At 49.9% G+C, this 18,077-nt stretch overlaps 1 protein-coding gene and 1 long non-coding RNA gene across 3 annotated transcripts in view; one reads left to right on the plus strand and one right to left on the minus strand.

Moving 5' to 3' along the window:
- Nucleotides 1-1,044: 1,044 nt before the first annotated feature.
- ARSA (arylsulfatase A) lies at nucleotides 1,045-5,040 on the minus strand. Its single transcript, XM_012437256.3, has 8 exons — nucleotides 4,586-5,040; nucleotides 4,196-4,436; nucleotides 3,865-4,083; nucleotides 3,620-3,789; nucleotides 3,196-3,320; nucleotides 2,977-3,104; nucleotides 2,631-2,733; nucleotides 1,045-2,516 (listed from the first exon to the last, which is right to left on the minus strand). The coding sequence occupies exons 1-8, from the start codon at nucleotides 4,801-4,803 to the stop codon at nucleotides 2,197-2,199; spliced, it is 1,524 nt and encodes a 507-aa protein (XP_012292679.2). The 5' UTR covers nucleotides 4,804-5,040; the 3' UTR covers nucleotides 1,045-2,196.
- Nucleotides 5,041-5,372: 332 nt separating this feature from the next.
- Nucleotides 5,373-18,077, plus strand: part of LOC105706705 (uncharacterized) — a 36,127-nt gene continuing 23,422 nt past the window's right edge. Inside the window, exons 1-4 of one of the 2 annotated variants that reach the window (XR_010339412.1) lie at nucleotides 5,373-7,050; nucleotides 7,190-7,287; nucleotides 8,142-8,293; nucleotides 12,058-12,155. This is a non-coding gene — a long non-coding RNA (uncharacterized LOC105706705). The remainder of the gene's footprint in view (nucleotides 7,051-7,189; nucleotides 7,288-8,141; nucleotides 8,294-12,057; nucleotides 12,156-18,077) is intronic. The other variant, XR_010339411.1, reaches the window with a different exon arrangement.

Here is an 18,077-nt window from a genome sequence, read left to right on the forward strand (position 1 = left end):
CTCCTGGTCACAGGCTACTCCTGAACCAATCACTGGATTGACTGGCTCAGGCTGGTCACTGCTTTCCTGGGACATAAAGAGGCTACAACTTCAAGATCAAGGGGCCTTTGCCCAGCACTGAAAAATGTGGGCGCCCATAAGGAAGGAGGTGGCTGTTTGGTGGGCAACGAATGGCGTTTGTCACGGGAGGTGTCTGAACGCTGGATGGTGCTCCTCTCAGTTGGCCAACACTGAGGGAGCACCTGCTGTGTGACTGGCCATCTGGGCATGCACATGGGCCTGGCATCAGTGTGCCATGCCACGCAGACACAGGCAGGTACTCAGACGGTCCCTCCCTGCAGAGGAGGCCAACAATGGAGGCAGGGCATTGCTGTTGGAGGGAACAGCCAGGCCAGCCCACTAAGACTTGGGGGGACAGGGGCAGGGGTGGCGGCCTCAAGGGCAAACTGGATCACTGTAAGGAGTTTGGATTTTGAGTATAAGAAGCCTGTGGAATTTTGAGCAGGAATAGATGCTCAGACCCAACCTCATGTTTTATTTATTTATTTACAGGCAGGGTCTCACTCTGTCTCCAAGGCTGGAGTACAATGGTACGATTATAGCTCACTACAGCCTCGACCTACTGGGCTCAAGTGATCCTCCCCTCTCAGGCTCCCAAATTTCTAGGACAACTGCCACCATGCCTGGCTAATTAAACAATGTTGGCTGGGTATGGTGGCTCATGCCTGTAATCCCAGCACTTTGGGAAGCTGAGGTAGATGAATCTCCTGAGGTCAGGAGTTTGAGACCAGCCTGGCCAACATGGTAAAATCCTGTATCTACTAAAAAAAAAAAAAAAATTAGCTGGGTGTGGTGACACGCACCTCCAGTCCCAGCTACTCAGGAGGCTGAGGCAAGACAATTGCTGGAATCCAGGAGACAGAGGTTGCAGTGAGCCAACATCACGCCGTTGTACTCCAGCTTGGGTGACTGAGTGAGACTCTGTCTCAAAAAAGAAAAAATTATTTTAGAGCTGGGGTCTCACTATGTTGCCCAGGCTGGTCTGAATTCTTGCTCTCAGGCTTCTTTCACCTCAGCCCCACAAAGCACTGGGATTACAGGAGTGAGCCACCATGTCCAGCCTAACAGATGGTGTTTTTTTTTTTTTTGAGACAGTTTCACTTTTGTTGTCTAGGCTTGAGTGCAATGGCGTGAACTTGGCTCACCACAACCTCTGCCTCCTGGGTTCAAGTGATTCTCTGCCTCAGTCTGCTGAATAGCTGGGATTACAGGCATGCACCACCACAGCCAGCTAATTTTGTATTTTTAGTAGAGACAGGGTTTCTCTATGTTGGTCAGGCTGGTCTTAAACTACTGACCTCAGGTGATCCGCCCGCCTCAGCCTCCCAGAGTGCTGGGATTACAAGCATGAGCCACCACATCCGGCCAACAGATGTTTTTAAGAGATCACTTTATCTGCTGGGTGGAGAATCATTCGTTGTGGGTCAAAAGGTGAAGGCAGGAGACAGAAGGTGAGCACAGGTGAAATGCAGAGCCCTAGGAGGGTGGGGGGCCCAGCAGAGCTGTCTCAGGGGCTGCTGCTGTGCCTTCCTAGGGGCTCTGGGCCCCTTATCCCCACCTGGAGTGTGCAACTCATCACCTGGCTTCAGACAGGTTTCTGATAAGAACCAAGGAGGTCTAGTGTGTGTGTCTCTAAGAACGCTTCTTCTTGGGGAAAATCCTGTCTCTCTTAGGCACTTTGCATCTTCTGAGTCTTCTGGCCACTGCACCCTCACACCCTCCCCATCCTGTTCCTGGCACTTACAGGCATGTGGTGCTGCTCCCATGGACAGATGTGCCCATGTTTTCATGGCTGACGTGTGCATGTGTGCAATGACCGACGCAGATCGCCAAAGTGCCAGGGCAGCTTCTAGAGCCATGACACCAGGGTTCAAATCCCAGCCCAACTTCTTTCTGGCTGGGCGATCTAGCTGGACTTGGACAAGTCCTGAACCTCTCTGGACCTCAGTTTCCTCACTTGTGCCAGGGGAACAGCACCGACATCACAGCATTACCACAAGATTAGATGAATTGTCACACCTGCAAGTCTCAACTGCTGTTATTACATTAGCAGATACAAATGCCTCCAGACACCTGCACCTCCCCCACAGGCTCACAGTCATGAGCCATCACATGCCCAGGCAGGCCCAGGGACCCTCAGACATGGGGATCTGGGCAGTGGCAGCAGGCTGGGTGGGGGGTACAGCTGGGCTGGCAGCAGATTTGCAGGTTGGGGTCCTCACCCCGGGCCACCTGGCTGGGGCCGAAGGTCACAGAAGCATCTAACTGGGCTTTGAGCAGCTGAAGCTGCTTCATGGCTTGCAGCACCTCTGGGGTGGCCTTGGCCACACCCCCCAGCAGGTTGTAGTTTTCACCAGGGTCCTCAGACAGGTCGTAGAGCAGTGGGGGCTCATGAGCCGTCAGAGAGCTGGAGGCATGGCAGGCAGGGTCTGGAGTGGTCTCACTGTGGGCAGAGCCTGGGGAAGGGGCCAATTCTGAGCACAGGCAAGAGCGAGAGAAGGGGCCAGGGATCTGGGGCTCCTCGGAGGGGTCTGCAGGTCAGGGGAAGGGATTCATGGGGAGGGAGTTACCCTGAGTGAAGAAGTGAGCTTTGTATTTTCCACTCCGCACAGCGAAAACCCCACGGACCTCATCTGGGTAGGACGGGTAGAAGAAGAGAGACTGCCGAGGGCTCTGGGGACAGAGTCAGGGGTCACGCGGTAGGACAGGCCCCGAGCATCACACATACCCGGAGCTGCAAGACCTGGTGTGAGGCCCTGGATGTGGACCGCTTCTCACCCACCCAAGATCCTGAAACGTGCCACCACTTGGATGTCACTCAATGCAGGAGGCGCTGAGGCACGGACTCTCAGGCACTGCCCACACTCACCCCAGGACAGGGGCCGAGGAGCTGGGATCAGGGGTCACTGGTCTTACCTTGCCTGTGCCCAGCAGCAGGGGGCTGAGGTCAAAGCCATCCAAGGTGACATTGGGCAGTGGGGCCCCAGCCAGGGCTGCCAGGGTAGGCAGCAGATCCAGGGAGCTAGACAGCTCGTGGGTCACGCCTGGGGGCAGGAGGCTGTTCAGTCACTCAGTTCACCATCAAGGGTGGGATGGTAGGGCCAGGGTTCCCAAGGAGAAGGCCTGTGGACTGACCAGGAGTGATGTGACCTGGCCAGAAGGCCAAGGCGGGCTCTCGGACACCCCCCTCGTAGGTCGTCCCCTTTCCACACCTCAGGAGGCCAGAGCAGCCACCTCGGGACATGCGCATCGTCTCAGGTCTGGACACAGGAGGAGATCATGAGCCACGGAGCCACAGCCTCTGAGCCACCGAAGGTGACCAGTGGCCCCACATCTCTAAGTCACAAAACTTGCCCAGAAGTGCCCAGCATGAGCCTGGGGCCTCCCAGGCCTACCAAAACCAGTTCTCTGTGCACTTGTGTCTCCTGACACACCGTAGGTCCCAGCAATGTGGCCAGCATCTCCTGACACCAGTTTACCCACTATGTTCTTGAACTGCAAGGCACCCGGAGTCCTGGCCTGTGACAGGTGGGAGCATTCCGCCACCGTGCTGGCATACCCATTGTCTGCCGTGAAGATGACCAGCGTCTCTTCAAGCAGTCCCAGGTCCCCTATGGCTGTCATCAGGGCCCCCACAGCTGCATCCAGCTCCATCAGGGAGTCCCCAAATGGCCCTCGGCCTGAACGCTCTGCAAAGCTCTGCCCACTGAACTGAGGGTAGTGGGTGTGCTGGGGGCAAAGACTGGAGTTAGCACTGGATAGGGGTCATGGGCAGCTGGGGTGGGTAGGGCCAAGATCACTTACGTGAGAGGCGTAGTACAGGAAGAAGGGGCGATCCTGGCGCTGGGCATCAGCCATGAGGTCACGGGCGAATGCGACGTAGCGGGCCTCTAGTCCAGGCAGCCAGGGGGGCTGTGCCTCCACTGACAGGTTGGCCAACAGTGGGATGGGGACCAGGCCCTGGTCACAGACGCCATCACAGGGTGTATCCGGGGGGAAGCAGGTCAGGTTCTGGCAGGGGCCCTGATGGGGGCAGCTCCAGTGAGGGCTGGGCTGGCAGATGGGGTGGGGGGAGCATCAAGGGCTGGGGACTTTGGGAGGTGGGTGGGTAGCTGAGGGTCCCGGGGGTTCCTACCTGGTCGTGGGAGTATGGAATGCCTAGAAATCGATGGAAGCCCTGATGTGGGGGCAGGAAAGTCCCCTCAGGCCCCACCCCAAGGTGCCACTTGCCAGCCATTCCTGTGAGGTAGCCTTGGGCAGCCAGGACCTCGGCCAGGGTCACCTCCTCCAGGGGCAGGCCCCCCCGGGAGCTGGGCACCAGGACTCCAGGGTACATGCCCATCCGAACCGGAAGCCGGCCGGTCAGGAGGGCGGCCCTGCAGGACAAGTCAGACAGAACTGTGGCCTTCCCCAGAGAGAGAGAGAGAGAGAGAGAGACAGACGTTTTTCCCTCCCTCCTGCAATCCATTGCACATCTGGGAGGAACGGGATGGAGGGGCGGGGAGGGGCGCAGCCCCCTCCTTACCGGGAGGGTGTGCACAGAGACACAGGCACGTAGAAGTCTGTGAACCGCAGCCCCCCTGCTGCCAGCCGGTCCAGGTTGGGGGTGGTAGAGCTGGGGTGCCCATAACAGCCCAAATCCCCGTAGCCGAGGTCGTCAGCAAAGATCAGCACGACGTTGGGCGGGCGGGCAGCGGCCAGACCAGCAGCCAGGGCCAGGAGGAGGGTCCGCGGTGCCCCCATGGACACGGGACCGAGGGGTCCGTCCCAAGAGAGGGAGGGTCCCTTGGCTCCAACAGGTTCTTTCCGAAACCCCAGACCCCAGTGCTCCCCGACCCTGACGGCCGCTTCCTCAGGTTCCGGAGGACCGGGGCCGGACAGTGCCAGGAGACCGTGGGCTGGGACGGAACTGCCCAGGACCCTCCTCCGGACCGGGACACCTCCAGATTCTCGAGCGGAGATTCGATCGTCTTCCCCCAGCGGTCCGGGCCCAGGGTCGGGCATAAGTCACGTGACGCTGAGCGGCGCGGTCGTGGCCCGGGAGGGGCGGGGCCGGGACTGCGGCGCTTCCACCTCGGCCCCGCCCCGGGACCCGCCGTTCTCGCGAGGCGGGGCCGGGGGCGGCCCGGGGCGAGGGGCGTTGCCGCGCGTGCTCGCTCCGAGTCCGCGGTTTGCGCCCCTAAGCGGTGTCGCCGCGGTCCTAAACGGGCTCTGGGCGCTTCTGCGCGGTCGGCTTCGGCCGGGGCGTCCCGGGCTGCGCGGGGCTCGGCTGCGCTCTGTCCGGCGGCTTCTCGGTCCGGATCTTCCCCGGAGGAGGAGCGGCGCGCCCCAGACCTGCGGTGCTGGGAGACTCGGGGCCCCTCTTTGAGAGGCCTGAGCGCGGACAGAAATGGCCGCCCGGTGAATGAGCAAAGCGCAAGGAAAACCGTGCGGGCCCACGGATTAGCAGAAGCTTTGACACCCTTTCTCCTGCGTAGGTGTGTGTGTGTGAGCTGCGGTGTGCGTGCGGGGGCGTGTGTGCGCGTGTGTGGCGTTTGAGGGGTGCGTGTGGCGTTTGAGGGGTCTGTGTGGCGTTTGAGGGGCGTGTGTGGCATTTGAGGTGGTGTGTGTGGCGTTTGAGGTGGTGTGTGTGGCGTTTGAGGGGCGCGTGTGGCGTTTGAGGGGCGCGTGTGGCGTTTGAGGGGGCGCGTGTGGCGTTTGAGGGGGCGCGTGTGGCGTTTGAGGGGGCGCGTGTGGCGTTTGAGGGGCGTGTGTGGCGTTTGAGGTGGTGTGTGTGGCGTTTGAGGGGTGTGGCGTTTGAGGGGTGTGTGGTGTTTGAGGGGTGTGTGGCGTTTGAGGTGTGTGGTGTTTGAGGGGTATATAATGTTTGAGGTTTGTGTGTGGTGTTTGAGGTTTGTGTGGTGTTTGAGGTTTGTGTGGCGTTTGAGGTGTGTGGTGTTTGAGGGGTATATAATGTTTGAGGTTTGTGTGTGGTGTTTGAGGTTTGTGTGGTGTTTGAGGTTTGTGTGGTGTTTGAGGGGTGTGTGGGGGGTGTATGTGGTGTTTGAGAGGTATATTTGGGTGGTATTTGAGTGGTGTGTATGTAGTGTTAGAGATGTGGCATGCGTGTGTTTGTGGTGGTTGTGTGCGTGTGTGTCTGGTTTTTAAGGTAGGGTGTGTCTGTGGTGTGTGTTTGTGGTGGTTGAGGCATACTGTGGTGTGGAATGTGTGTCTGGGGTCCAGTCTGGCCTGTCTCAGGGTTACGCTGCTGGGGAAAAACTCATCTGAAGGCAACACGATTGGGCCCTAGCTCACTCATTGGACAGCCTTGGACTTAACCTTTTTGATCTTGAAGGAAACCAAAATATGTCACCTTAAAATATATCTCCTTGACATGGCTGAAGACAGTTACTCAGAAGGACTGGAAATAGAATAGCTAAAAAGCTGTCTTTTGTGGGGGAGATTTGCATCTGTGGAGAGAATCTACACTGATGAGGCTAGGCCTTCTCTGAGGCCTTCCCCTGCCTGATGTAGGAAGAGTAACAGAGTCTGACACCTTTAAAGGTCTGAAGGGAATGTTCACCATCTATTCTCTCTGAGGGCTGCTACCTGTGAGGTTTCATCTATAGAACAAGGCCACCTTTGCTAGCCAGGCCTCCTCTCCTCCCTCCTGTAACTGGTCTTGCCGCTGTAACCTGATTTTCCACCATAACCTGTTTATGGCCATGCTTTGAGTCCCTGTTCTTTCTGTAACCTCAAGATGGTGTATAAGCTTCTGAATCCCATGGGAGGTTGGGGTCATCACTCTGGTTCTCACTGTGTGTGTGAATAAACCTGTATGCCTTTTGTCTTATTAATCTGGCTTTTGTCAGTTGATTTTCTGTGAACTCTCCAAGTGCAGACGGTTTTCTCTAGGCTCCTACAGTTTTGATGTAGTCAGTAGGATAACTAAAGTCACTCTACTGGGAGCCTCCATCAAGGGAACCCAGGATCCGACAAGCTGACAGAAGGGTAAGAAAGTTTTAGCAGCTAGGCTCCTGGCCTCTCTGTGGAATCTTATCAAACCAATAGTAAAAATCACTGTTTATTTTGTTTTCCTCTTCTAAGTCTTTTTTTTTTTTTGAGATGGAGTTTCACTCTTGTTGCCCAGGCTGGAGTGTAATGGCATGATCTTGGCTCACTGCAACCTCCACCTCCCAGGTTCAAGCAATTCTCCTGCCTCAGCCTCCCAAGTAGTTGGAATTAAAGGCATGTACCACCACGCCTGGCTCATTTTTTGTATTTTTAGTAGAGACAGGGTTTCTCCATGTTGGTCAGGCTGGTCTCAAACTCCAGACCTCAGGTGACCCGCCCGCCTTGGCCTCCTGAAGTGCTGGGATTACAGGCATTAGCCACCATGCCTGGCTCCTCTTCAAAGTCTTAATGAGAGAAATGTATTCATATTGTTTGATCGCTTTTTCCCCAGAAATAGTTACCCTTCATCCTTGTCTTTCTGTGTTATTCTGTCATAAAGAGGGGTGTCATAGGGTAGAACACAGGCCTAAAACCCCTCAAGGCCAGGGTTCCAGCCGGCCCTGCAGGCTAGTCAGTTTTGCAGCTCTGATCAGATGCATCTAGTTAGAAAAACTTTGCTGTGGGTCCCTGAAATAAAAACTGGTTGAGATTCTCCCTCCTTGAAAGCTTGAATTGTGACCAAGTGGGAGTGATGCAGGGCAGGCAAACCCCAAAGTGGAGTTTAGCCAGGGAGGGTTCTTGGCTTTGCCCAGGAAATAATTCAAAGACAAGCCAGAGGTACAAGAAAACAGCTTTATTGAACAGGTGGTGTTACAGCTCTGTGACTGCTCCTGCAGAGCAGGGCTACCCCGTAGGCGGAGAGTAACAGCTCAGGGCAGTTTTGCAGTCACATTTATACCCACTTTTGATTGCATGAAGATTAAAGGATGGTTTATGCAGAAATTTCTAGGGAAGGAGCAGTAATCATGGGGTTATTGCCATGGAAAGGGATGGTAACTCCTGGTTGTTACCATGGCAATGGTAAGCTGACGTGGCACAGTGGCGGGCATATCTGATTGTAACCTGCTTTTTCCCCAACACTGTTTTAGTCCTCAACCTGGTCAACTGTCCAAGCCCCACCTCTGGAGTCGAGTCCTGCCTACTACCTCAGGAACACTCTCTTGGTCTCTGCCATTCAGAGGTAGTGATTGGCAGGTCACATCCTGTGGTCAGTCTGAAAATGGCTGGGAACCCAAGACAGGTAAGATTTTAAGCAGCACAGTTTTTGTTCTGAATGTGTCAAGCTCTCAGTTTGTCTTAAGAAGTCCCTACCAGGTGAGGTGTCAGAGCCCCAGCATTGGGAAGTAGTCAACTTTCGGGTTGGTAAAATGAGTTTACTGACAACAGTATAGGTTTGAAAAAGGAAAATCTGGCTGGGCATCGTGGCTCTTGTGGGTAATCCCAGCGCTTTGGGAGGCCAAGGTGGGTGGATCACCTGAGGTCAGGAGTTTGAGACCAGCCTGGCCAACATGGAGAAACCCTATCTCTACTGAAATATAAAAATTAGCCAGGTGTGGTGGCACGTGCCTGTGATCCCAGCTACTCAGGAGGCAGAAGCAGGAGAATTGCTTGAACTTGGGAGGTGGAGGGTGCAGTGAACTGAGACAGAGCAAGACTCTGTCTCAAAAAAAAAAAGTTTGCTAGGCACAGTGGCTCACACCTGTAATCCCAGCACTTTGGGAGTCTGAGGCGGGTGGATCACCTGAGGTCAGGAGTTCAAGACCAGCTTAGCCAACATGATGAAACCCCCTCTCTACTAAAAATGCCAAAAAAAAAAAAAATTAGCTGGACATGGTGGTGGGAGACTGTAATCCCAGCTACTTGGGAGGTTGAGGCAGGAGAATCACTTGAACCTGGGAGGCGAAGGTTGCCATGAGCTGAGATTGTGCCATTGCACTCCAGCCTGGGCAACAAGAGTGAAACTCCGTCCAGGGGGGCAGCGGGGAGGAGGGAACAAAGTTTATAAGTTCATTAGCAAGAACGCTACAAAACAGTATGGTGGGGTGCCTCATCGAGAGCACTGAGCGTGCTGGGTGGATTTTAACTTAGGGGTATTTATAGACCTTAAAGTGGGGGCATAACAGTAATTTGGACTATATTAGCCATGTAGTTCATGATAAATGATTACATTTGTAGTAATTTTGCTGCCTTAATGTCAGCAAGAGTTGCACAATGAGTTTCGGCATGGCATTCCAGAGATGTATAGAAATTCTAGTTACTTTTTTTTTTTTTTTTTTTGAGACAGAGTTTCACTCTTGTTACCCAAGCTGGAAAGCTGGAGTGAAATGGCTCTATCTCGGCTCACCGCAACCTCCGCCTCCTGGGTTCAAGCAATTCTCCTGCCTCAGCCTCCTGAGTAGCTGAGATTACAGGCATGCGCCACCATGCCCAGCTAATTTTTTGTATTTTTAGTAGAGACGGGGTTTCACCGTGTTGACCAAGATGGTCTCGATCTCTTGACCTCGTGATCCACCCGCCTCGGCCTCCCAAAGTGCTGGGATTACAGGCGTGAGCCACCGCGCCCGGCCAGAAATTCTAGTTACTTATAAATTTTTGGGGGGAAAAGAAATCTGGAACCAGATACCTGCTTTATTTATTTATTTATTTATTTTTCTTTTTTTGAGACGGAGTTTCGCTTTTGTTACCCAGGCTGGAGTGCAATGGCGCGATCTCGGCTCACCGCAACCTCCGCCTCCTGGGTTCAAGCAATTCTCCTGCCTTAGCCTCCTGAGTAGCTGGGACTACAGGCATGCACCACCATGCCCAGCTAATTTTTGTATTTTTAGTAGAGACGGGGTTTCACCATGTTGACCAGGATGGTCTCGATCTCTTGACCTTGTGATCCACCCGCCTCAGCCTCTCAAAGTGCTGGGATTATAGGCGTGAGCCACCGTGCCCGGACCAGATGCCTGCTTTAGATAACAGGGAAGTTTAGACACTTCTAATTTTCCCCAGATAAGGAGTTTTGCCTCGGTAGCCTGTTTAATGGCCGCCAGGTGGTCTTTGCTCCCTCCTAAATTCCTCAGATGAGGGAGTTTTTGTCTCTGGGGCCTGTTAAATGGTCACCAGGTGATTTTCACTCCCCTCAGTCTCATCCATAAAGGGCTTTTGTTGTCTTAATCCTTGTTGCCTGGTCAGTCCTCAGAAAGTCCAATCCCAGCAGGGCCTACCCTGTGTCACACACAGGTTAATGAGTCTGTGACTGGCAACACCCTACAAATCTGTGGGTTACTGGAGGCACTGTGTGTATAAACACCATCCTTAACTGTCTCTGGCAACAAGAGTCTTTTGCTATCTTTGCCTATTCCTGGGAGTGAATTTTGGGGGCATCATTGGATCTGCCTCTTTTGTGTCCTCTCTAAATCTAGGAAATTGCCTTTTGGGCTTTCCATGAAGAGGCTTATTGGATTGAGTTGCTACTGGAATAAATATATCATTGGAAATTCTGATTGTCAATAGCCAAAGATGAATCCTTTAAATTAGAAAGATCCCTAAATTAAAAAAAAAAAAAATAGATTTTAGAGGTCTCTTATTCTAAACAAATGCCTTATCTGTATTTGTGGGAAAATTGAAGGAAAGACACATAATGTTGTGGCTAGCCTTAGAAACCCTCTTCACAAAATTAAAGAGCAAAAATCTGACTTAAAACAAGTTAAAATCCTTTATATGCTCAAACCGCTTGCTTTGGATCCTTGCAGGATTCACAATGAAGACTGCTCCATCTTGGAAACTACTTAAAATTCTGTAGTTTCACTACCATGGCCTGAGTTCAATTCCCAATAGAGGAACCAGTCCCTTTGGTTTGGTATTTGTGTGACTTTTGACTTTCTTTTCTTTTTTTTTTTCCCCCAAGATGGAGTCTTGTTCTGTCGCCAGGCTGGAGTGCAGTGGCATGATCTTGGCTCACTGCAACTTCTGTCTCCTGGATTTAAGCAATTCTCCTGCCTCAGCCTTCAGAGTAGCTGGGATTACAGCCACGTGCAACTACGCCCGGCTAATTTTTTTTTTTTTTTTTGTATTTTTAGTAGAGACGGGGTTTCACCATGTTGACAAGGCTGGTCTTGAACTCCTGACCTCATAATCTGCCTGCCTTGACCTCCCAAAGTGCTGGGATTACAGGCACGAGCCACTGCACCCGGCCGACTTTTGACTTTCTGGGGTACTCATTCGTTATTAATCCTTTCCCCTTCCGTGGACAGCTTTGATTTCCTTTCTTTTAACTGTCTTTGGGGTGGTTCTGGGTGTTGTAAGGACTGCTTTGTGCCTCTTTGAAGATGCCTGTGTGTCCTTGTTAAGTCTATAACTTTGGTTAAGTCTTATTGGTTTTGGTGAGTCACTTGGGAGAGTACCTTTGGTTAAAAAAAAAAACTCAGGCCAAGCGCGGTGGCTCACGCCTGTAATCCCAGCACTTTAGGAGGCTGAGGCGGGTGGATCACGAGGTCAAGAGATCGAGACCATCCTGGTCAACATGGTGAAACCCCGTCTCTACTAAAAATACAAAAAATTAGCTGGGCACGGTGGCGCGTGCCTGTAATCCCAGCTACTCGGGAGGCTGAGGCAGGAGAATTGCCTGAACCCAGGAGACGGAGGTTGCGGTGAGCCGAGATCGCGCCATTGCACTCCAGCCTGGGTAACAAGAGCGAAACTCCGTCTCAAAAAAAAAAAAAAAGCTCAAAAGCCATGGATATCAGCTGTTTATCTCAGCTAAAATATGGTAATAAGGTATTTAAAAGCAATTTTTTTTTTTTTTTTTTTTTTAAAGACGGAGTTTTGCTCTTGTTGCCTGGGCTGGAGTGCAATGGCGTGATCTTGGCTCACCACAACCTCCACCTCTGGGGTTCAAGCGATGCTCCTGCCTCAGCCTCCTGAGTAGCTGGGATTATAGGCATGCATATTAGTTTTATTTGGTATGTAAACATTATACAGAAAGCATGGTCAAATAAGAAATAATGTTTAACTTTCCAGGTTGGAGTGCAATGGCGTCATCTCTGCTTACTGCAACCTCTGCCTCCCGGGTTCAAGTGATTCTCCTGCCTCAGCCTCCTGAATAGCTGGGATTACAGGTATGCGCCACCATGCCCGGCTTATTTTTTGCATTTTTAGTAGAGACAGTGTTTCTCCATGTTGGTCAGGCTGGCCTTGAACTCCTGACCTCAGGTGCTCTGCCTGTCTCGGCCTCCCGAAGTGCTGGGATTACAGGCATGAACCAATGCACCCGGCAACTTTCTTTGAGTTCTATTTGAATAAAGGTGTTATTAATGTGTTCCAAAATGTTATGAAATTCCTAAAATTCTGCTATATCTTGCTATGTTGTAAGTCATAAGTATTATGTTAAATTGTTGTATGTCACACAAAAAAACAAATTTCCTTGTCAATTGCATCTTTAACTATCATTATTCCAAGTCATCTGTCACCCACAGTCAAGTACTGTTTTACTTTGATTCTTTTTAAAAAGCAGCTTGTAATTAGCTACAGTTCAAGACTTGCTTCTCCCTCGAGGAAAGTCATTTAAGTACCCTGACAAGTACTTTTGAATATAGGTTTCTGGTAACTTTGGAGATCATACCACTGGACTAGGTAAAAAAACTTTCCAGGACTCTAATAAAAACACACACAAACACTGATGGGTTCATGAAGATTGACAACCTAGCATCAAGCAGAACAAGAGTTAATCACATGGACTGAACTGACACAGCACTAAAGTTATTATAATTATTATTTGAGATGGAGTTTCACTGTTGCCCAGGCTAGAGTGCAGTGGTGCTATCTTGGCTCACTGCAACCTCTGCCCCCTGGGTTGGAGCAATTCTCCTGCCTCAATTTTCCAAGTAGCTGGGATTACAGGTGTGTGTGCCACCACGCCTGACTAATTTCTGTATTTTTAGTAGAGATGGGGTTTTGCCATGTTGGCCAGGCTGGTCTTGAACTCCTGACCTTAGGTGATCCACCTACCTTGGACTCCCAGGGTGTTGGGATTACAGGCGTGAACCACTGTGCCTGGCCTGAAATAATTTTTTTTTATGACTTTGTTTGAAGCATTGTTGATTTTTTTTTTCTTCTTTTGAGATGGAGTCTCACTCTGTCACCCAGGCTGGAGTGCAATAATGTGGTCTCGGCTGACTGCAACCTCTGCCTCCTGGGTTCAAGCGATTCTCCTGCCTCAGCCTCCCGACTATCTGAGATTACTGGTGTGCACCACCACACCTGGCTAATTTTTGTATTTTTAGTAGAGACGGGGTTTTGCTATGTTGACCAGGCTGGTCTGGAACTCCTGACCTCGTGATCTGCCTGTCTTGGCCTCCCAAAGTATTGGGATTACAGGTGTGAGCCACTGCACCTGACCTGTTGATTCTTTTTATGGTTTGTTTTCCAGAGTCAAGAAAACATTTTTTCTCTTAAGCTGTTATAGCTTATAGCAATTGGGTAAATAATACTTTTGTGAGCAAAATGGAAACATTTACCTTTCTTTTTACCTGATTTCTCCAAATTCAGGAACTATTTGTGAGTTTTTCTATTTTGTGGCAATATAGTTATTTTCATAAGTTCAAAAAGCATCTGTTTTCTGGCTAGGTGTGGGGGCTTATGCCTGTGATACTAGCACTTTGGGAGGCTGAGATTGGAGGATTGCTTGAGTATGGGAGTTTAAGATCAGCCTGGGCAACATAGTGAGACCCCATCTATATTTTTTAAAATTAAAAAAAAAAAAGGCCAGGTGCGATGGCCCATGCCTGTAATCCCAGCACTTTGGGAGGCCAAGGTGGGTGCATCACCAGAGGTCAGGGGTTCAAGACCAGCCTGGCCAACATGGTGAAACCCCATCTCTACTAAAAAATATAAAAATTAGCTGGGCGCAGTGGCAGGCACCTGTAATCCCAGCTACTCAGGAGGCTGAGGCAGGAGAATCTCCTGAACCCGGGAGATGGAGGTTGCAGTGAGCCGAGATTGCTGCGCCATTGCACTCTAGCCTGGGAGACAGAGCAAGACTTCATATCAAAAAAAAAAAAAAAAATCCATGTTCTTCTTTAACAGGATGCAATTGGAAACACTGGTTATTTTACAAATGTTTTGTCTAGATACGATTAGACGACTTTGAAGAATTGAGGTTGCTTTATAGAGCCAATAAAAAGCCCCTTGGAAAGACTTGCTTGGTACCTGTGTACACAGTTCCCTTACAAGTTTCCTGCCCTTGCAGTAAGTAAAAAATGTCACTTTGCTGGGTGCAGTGGCTCACACCTGTGATCCCAGCACTTTGGGAGGCCAAGGCAGGCGGATCATGAGGTCTGGAGTTTGAGACCAGCCTGGCCAAAATAGTGAAACCCGGTCTCTACTAAAAATACAAAAAATTAGCCAGGCCTGGTGGTGGGCGCAGGAACCACAAGATATGTTGGAACCTGAAAGAGGAATTCACCCAATTCATACTGGTATTATAGGCATAGTCTGATGGCAAATACTTGGGTTGGCTTCCTAGACTCAAGATGCCTTTAAAAGTCTAATTTGAGCCGGGCGCAGTGGCTCACACCTGTAATTCCAGCACTTTGGGAGGCCGAGGCGGGTGGATCACGAGGTCAAGAGATCGAGACCATCCTGGTCAACATGGTGAAACCCTGGCTCTACTAAAAATACAAAAAATTAGCTGGGCATGGTGGCGTGTGCCTGTAATCCCAGCTACTCAGGAGGCTGAGGCAGGAGAATTGCCTGAACCCAGGAGGTGGAGGTTGCGGTGAGCCGAGATCGCGCCATTGCACTCCAGCCTGGGTAAAAAGAGCGAAACTCCATCTCAAAAAAAAAAAAAGTCTAATTTGAGGCTGGGCACAGTGGCTCACGCCTGTAATCCTAGCACTTTGGGAGGCTGAGGCGGGCAGATCACAAGGTCAGGTGTTTGACACCAGCCTGGGCAACACAGTGAAACCCTGTCTCTATTAAAATACAAAAAATTAGCCAGGCATGGTGGCGGACATCTGTAATCCCAGCTAATCAGGAGGCTAAGGCAGGAGAATCACTTGAACCTAGGAGGCGGAGATTGCAGTGAGCCACTGCAGTCCAGCCTGAGCAACAGAGCGAGACTCTGTCTCTTAAAAAAAAAAAAAGTCTAATCTGAGATTCCTTTTTTTAAAATAAATTTATTTATTATACTTTAAGTTCTGAGGTATATGTGCAGATCGTGCAGGTTTGTTACATAGGTATACATGTGCCGTAGTGGTGGTTTGCTGCATCCATTTCCCCATCATCTACATTAGGTATTTCTCCTAATGCTATCTCTCTCCAATCCCCCCACCCCTGCTTTTCCTCCCCTAGCACCCTGCTCCTCAAGCCCCGGTGTGTGATGTTCCCCTCCCTGTGTCCCTGTCTTCTCATTGTTCAACACCCACTTGTGAGTGAGAACATGCGGTGTTTGGTTTTTCTATTCTTGCGTCAGTTTGCTGAGAATGATGGTGGTTTCCAGTTTCATCCATGTCCCTGCAAAGGGAATGAACTCATCCTTTTTATGGGTGGATAGTATTCCATGGTGTATATGTGCCACATTTTCTTTATCCAGTCTATCATTGATGGGCATTTGGGTTGGTTCCAAGTCTTTTCTATTGTGAACAGTGCCACAATAAACTGAGATTCCTTATGAAAAAGTTCTGGCAAAGCCAACTTTAAAAGATCCTGTGTGGCCAGTCACTATTCTTACTGTACTTTATGCAAATAATCAGGCCAATTATAATAATAAGACTAAAACTTATTTTGCAAATCTGTTGGTCTTACTATGATTTATCTTGTAGAAAAGGGGGACTGGAGGGAGAAAAATTGTGTTTTAGAAGAAAACTATAGTACACCTGTTACTGGATTCTGGACTGACTGTTGTTTTTGAGTTATTATCATTTGCTTATACTTTGGACTGAATCCTGCATTCTTTCCTAGCTCCAAGTCTCTAATACTTTCAAATTTTTCTCCCATTTTTCTGATTTAAAATCATTGGAAATTAAAACAGCTTTTCTTGAAGACCTGCAACTGAAGCTAGAGGACTTAAAAACTTAAGGAGAAATCATCACAGGAACTTATATATAAACAGCCTTTGTTCCTGTTGATATATGGACTACTTAGAAAGTTCACTTGAACACCGCGTTAGAACTATGATCCAGGAAAATCTGTCAAATTGCCATTGCAATCTAAAAATGCTCCAGATGCTTCGGATTGAGGCAAGATGGAAAAGCTAGTCTACGGATGATTCCAGATATTCACCTTTTGTTTCCATAGAATTGTCTCTTGTTAAAGATCTGTTTGTGTGAATTATATACAAAGTCCCAGCCCATCTGCAGTGCCACAGCTTGGAATGGGACACAGCTGTTTAACTGAACTGATCTAGTCTCAGGACTAAGAGACTGATTCAAGAAAATACAGCATGATACATCTATATATTTTTAGAGACAGGGTCTCACTCAGTTACCTAGGAAGTGGTACGATCACAGCTCTCTGCAGTGTCAACTTCCCGGGCCCAGGTCATCCTTCTGCATCAGCCTCCCAAGTAGCTGGGACCACAGGCACATACTACCATGCCTGGCTAATTTTTTTATTTTTTGTAGCAATAGGGTCTCCTTGTGTTGACCAGGCTGGTCTGAACACCTGGGCTCAAGTGATTTTCCTGCTTCAACCTCCCAAAGTGCTGAGATTACAGCTATGAGCCACGGTGCCCTGCTGGGATGACATTTAAATTTGTCCTTTTCTGCTTATCCCGATTTGTTTTTCCCCACCTTTGCCTATCTCTCATCTAACAATCTCTAACTCAAATCTCTTTAAAGCTATCAACTTTCCTTTTCCTATGGGAAACTTTCTGAAAGTAAAGTCTCAAACTGGGGACTGAAGAAAACCAAAATATTTTGCCCCAAAATATTTCCATGACCGGGCGCGATGGCTCACACCTGTAATCCCAGCACTCTGGGAGGCCGTCGTGGGCAGATCACCTGAGGTCAGGAGTTCAAGACCATCCTGGTCAACATGATGAGACCCCGTGTCTACCAAAAATACAAAAATTGTCCAGGCATGGTGGTGCACACTTGTAATCCCAGGTACACAGGAGGCTGAGGCAAGAGAATCGCTTGAACCCAGGAGGCAGAGGTTGCAGTGAGCTGAGATTGCACCACTGCACTCCAGCCTGGGCAACAGAGTGAGACCCTGCCTCAAAACAAACAAAAAAGTATTTCCTTGACATGGCTGAAGACAGTTACTCAGAAGGACTGGAAATAGAATAGCTAAAAAGCTGTCTTTTGTGGGGGAGATTTGCATCTGTGGAGAGAATCTACACTGATGAGGCTAGGCCTTCTCTGAGGCCTTCCCCTGCCTGATGTAGGAAGAGTAACAGAGTCTGACACCTTTAAAGGTCTGAAGGGAATGTTCACCATCTATTCTCTCTGAGGGCTGCTACCTGTGAGGTTTCATCTATAGAACAAGGCCACCTTTGCTAGCCAGGCCTCCTCTCCTCCCTCCTGTAACTGGTCTTGCCGCTGTAACCTGATTTTCCACCATAACCTGTTTATGGCCATGCTTTGAGTCCCTGTTCTTTCTGTAACCTCAAGATGGTGTATAAGCTTCTGAATCCCATGGGAGGTTGGGGTCATCACTCTGGTTCTCACTGTGTGTGTGAATAAACCTGTATGCCTTTTGTCTTATTAATCTGGCTTTTGTCAGTTGATTTTCTATGAATCTTTAGAGAGCAGAGGGGAAGTTTTCTTTCAGCCTCTACAGTCTCTGGTTTGTTTGTCAAATGGTAATGCCAAACGCACATCTGAATGTTGACCTAAAAGAAATTTTGCTGAGGCAAAATTAACTTAAGTAGAGAGTTTATTTGGGCCAAACTTGAGGATTGCAACCTGGGAGCAGAGATTCAAGTTTCCCTGAATATACATCCCGATTGGCAACAGTTACAGTAGTTTTTCAAAGGAAAAGAGGTGGCTAGGTGCAGTGGCTCACGCCTGGAATCCCCAGCACTTTGGGAGGCCGAAGCG

This window comes from Aotus nancymaae, unplaced genomic scaffold (genome assembly GCF_030222135.1).
Source record: "Aotus nancymaae isolate 86718 unplaced genomic scaffold, 86718_ANA_hifiasm-v0.15.2.pri h1tg000076l, whole genome shotgun sequence".
Classification (NCBI taxonomy): domain Eukaryota; kingdom Metazoa; phylum Chordata; class Mammalia; order Primates; family Aotidae; genus Aotus; species Aotus nancymaae.

What these genes read in the sequence shown, in the direction of transcription:
- ARSA (XM_012437256.3), bottom strand. Translation starts at nt 4,803, where the DNA reads ATGGGGGCACCGCGGACCCTCCTCCTGGCCCTGGCTGCTGGTCTGGCC. An exon ending in TCTCTGTGCACACCCTCCCG is followed by an intron (nt 4,437 to 4,585) that starts GTAAGGAGGGGG and finishes CTTGTCCTGCAG; the next exon opens with GGCCGCCCTCCTGACCGGCC. An exon ending in TCCTGTACTACGCCTCTCAC is followed by an intron (nt 3,790 to 3,864) that starts GTAAGTGATCTT and finishes CTTTGCCCCCAG; the next exon opens with CACACCCACTACCCTCAGTT.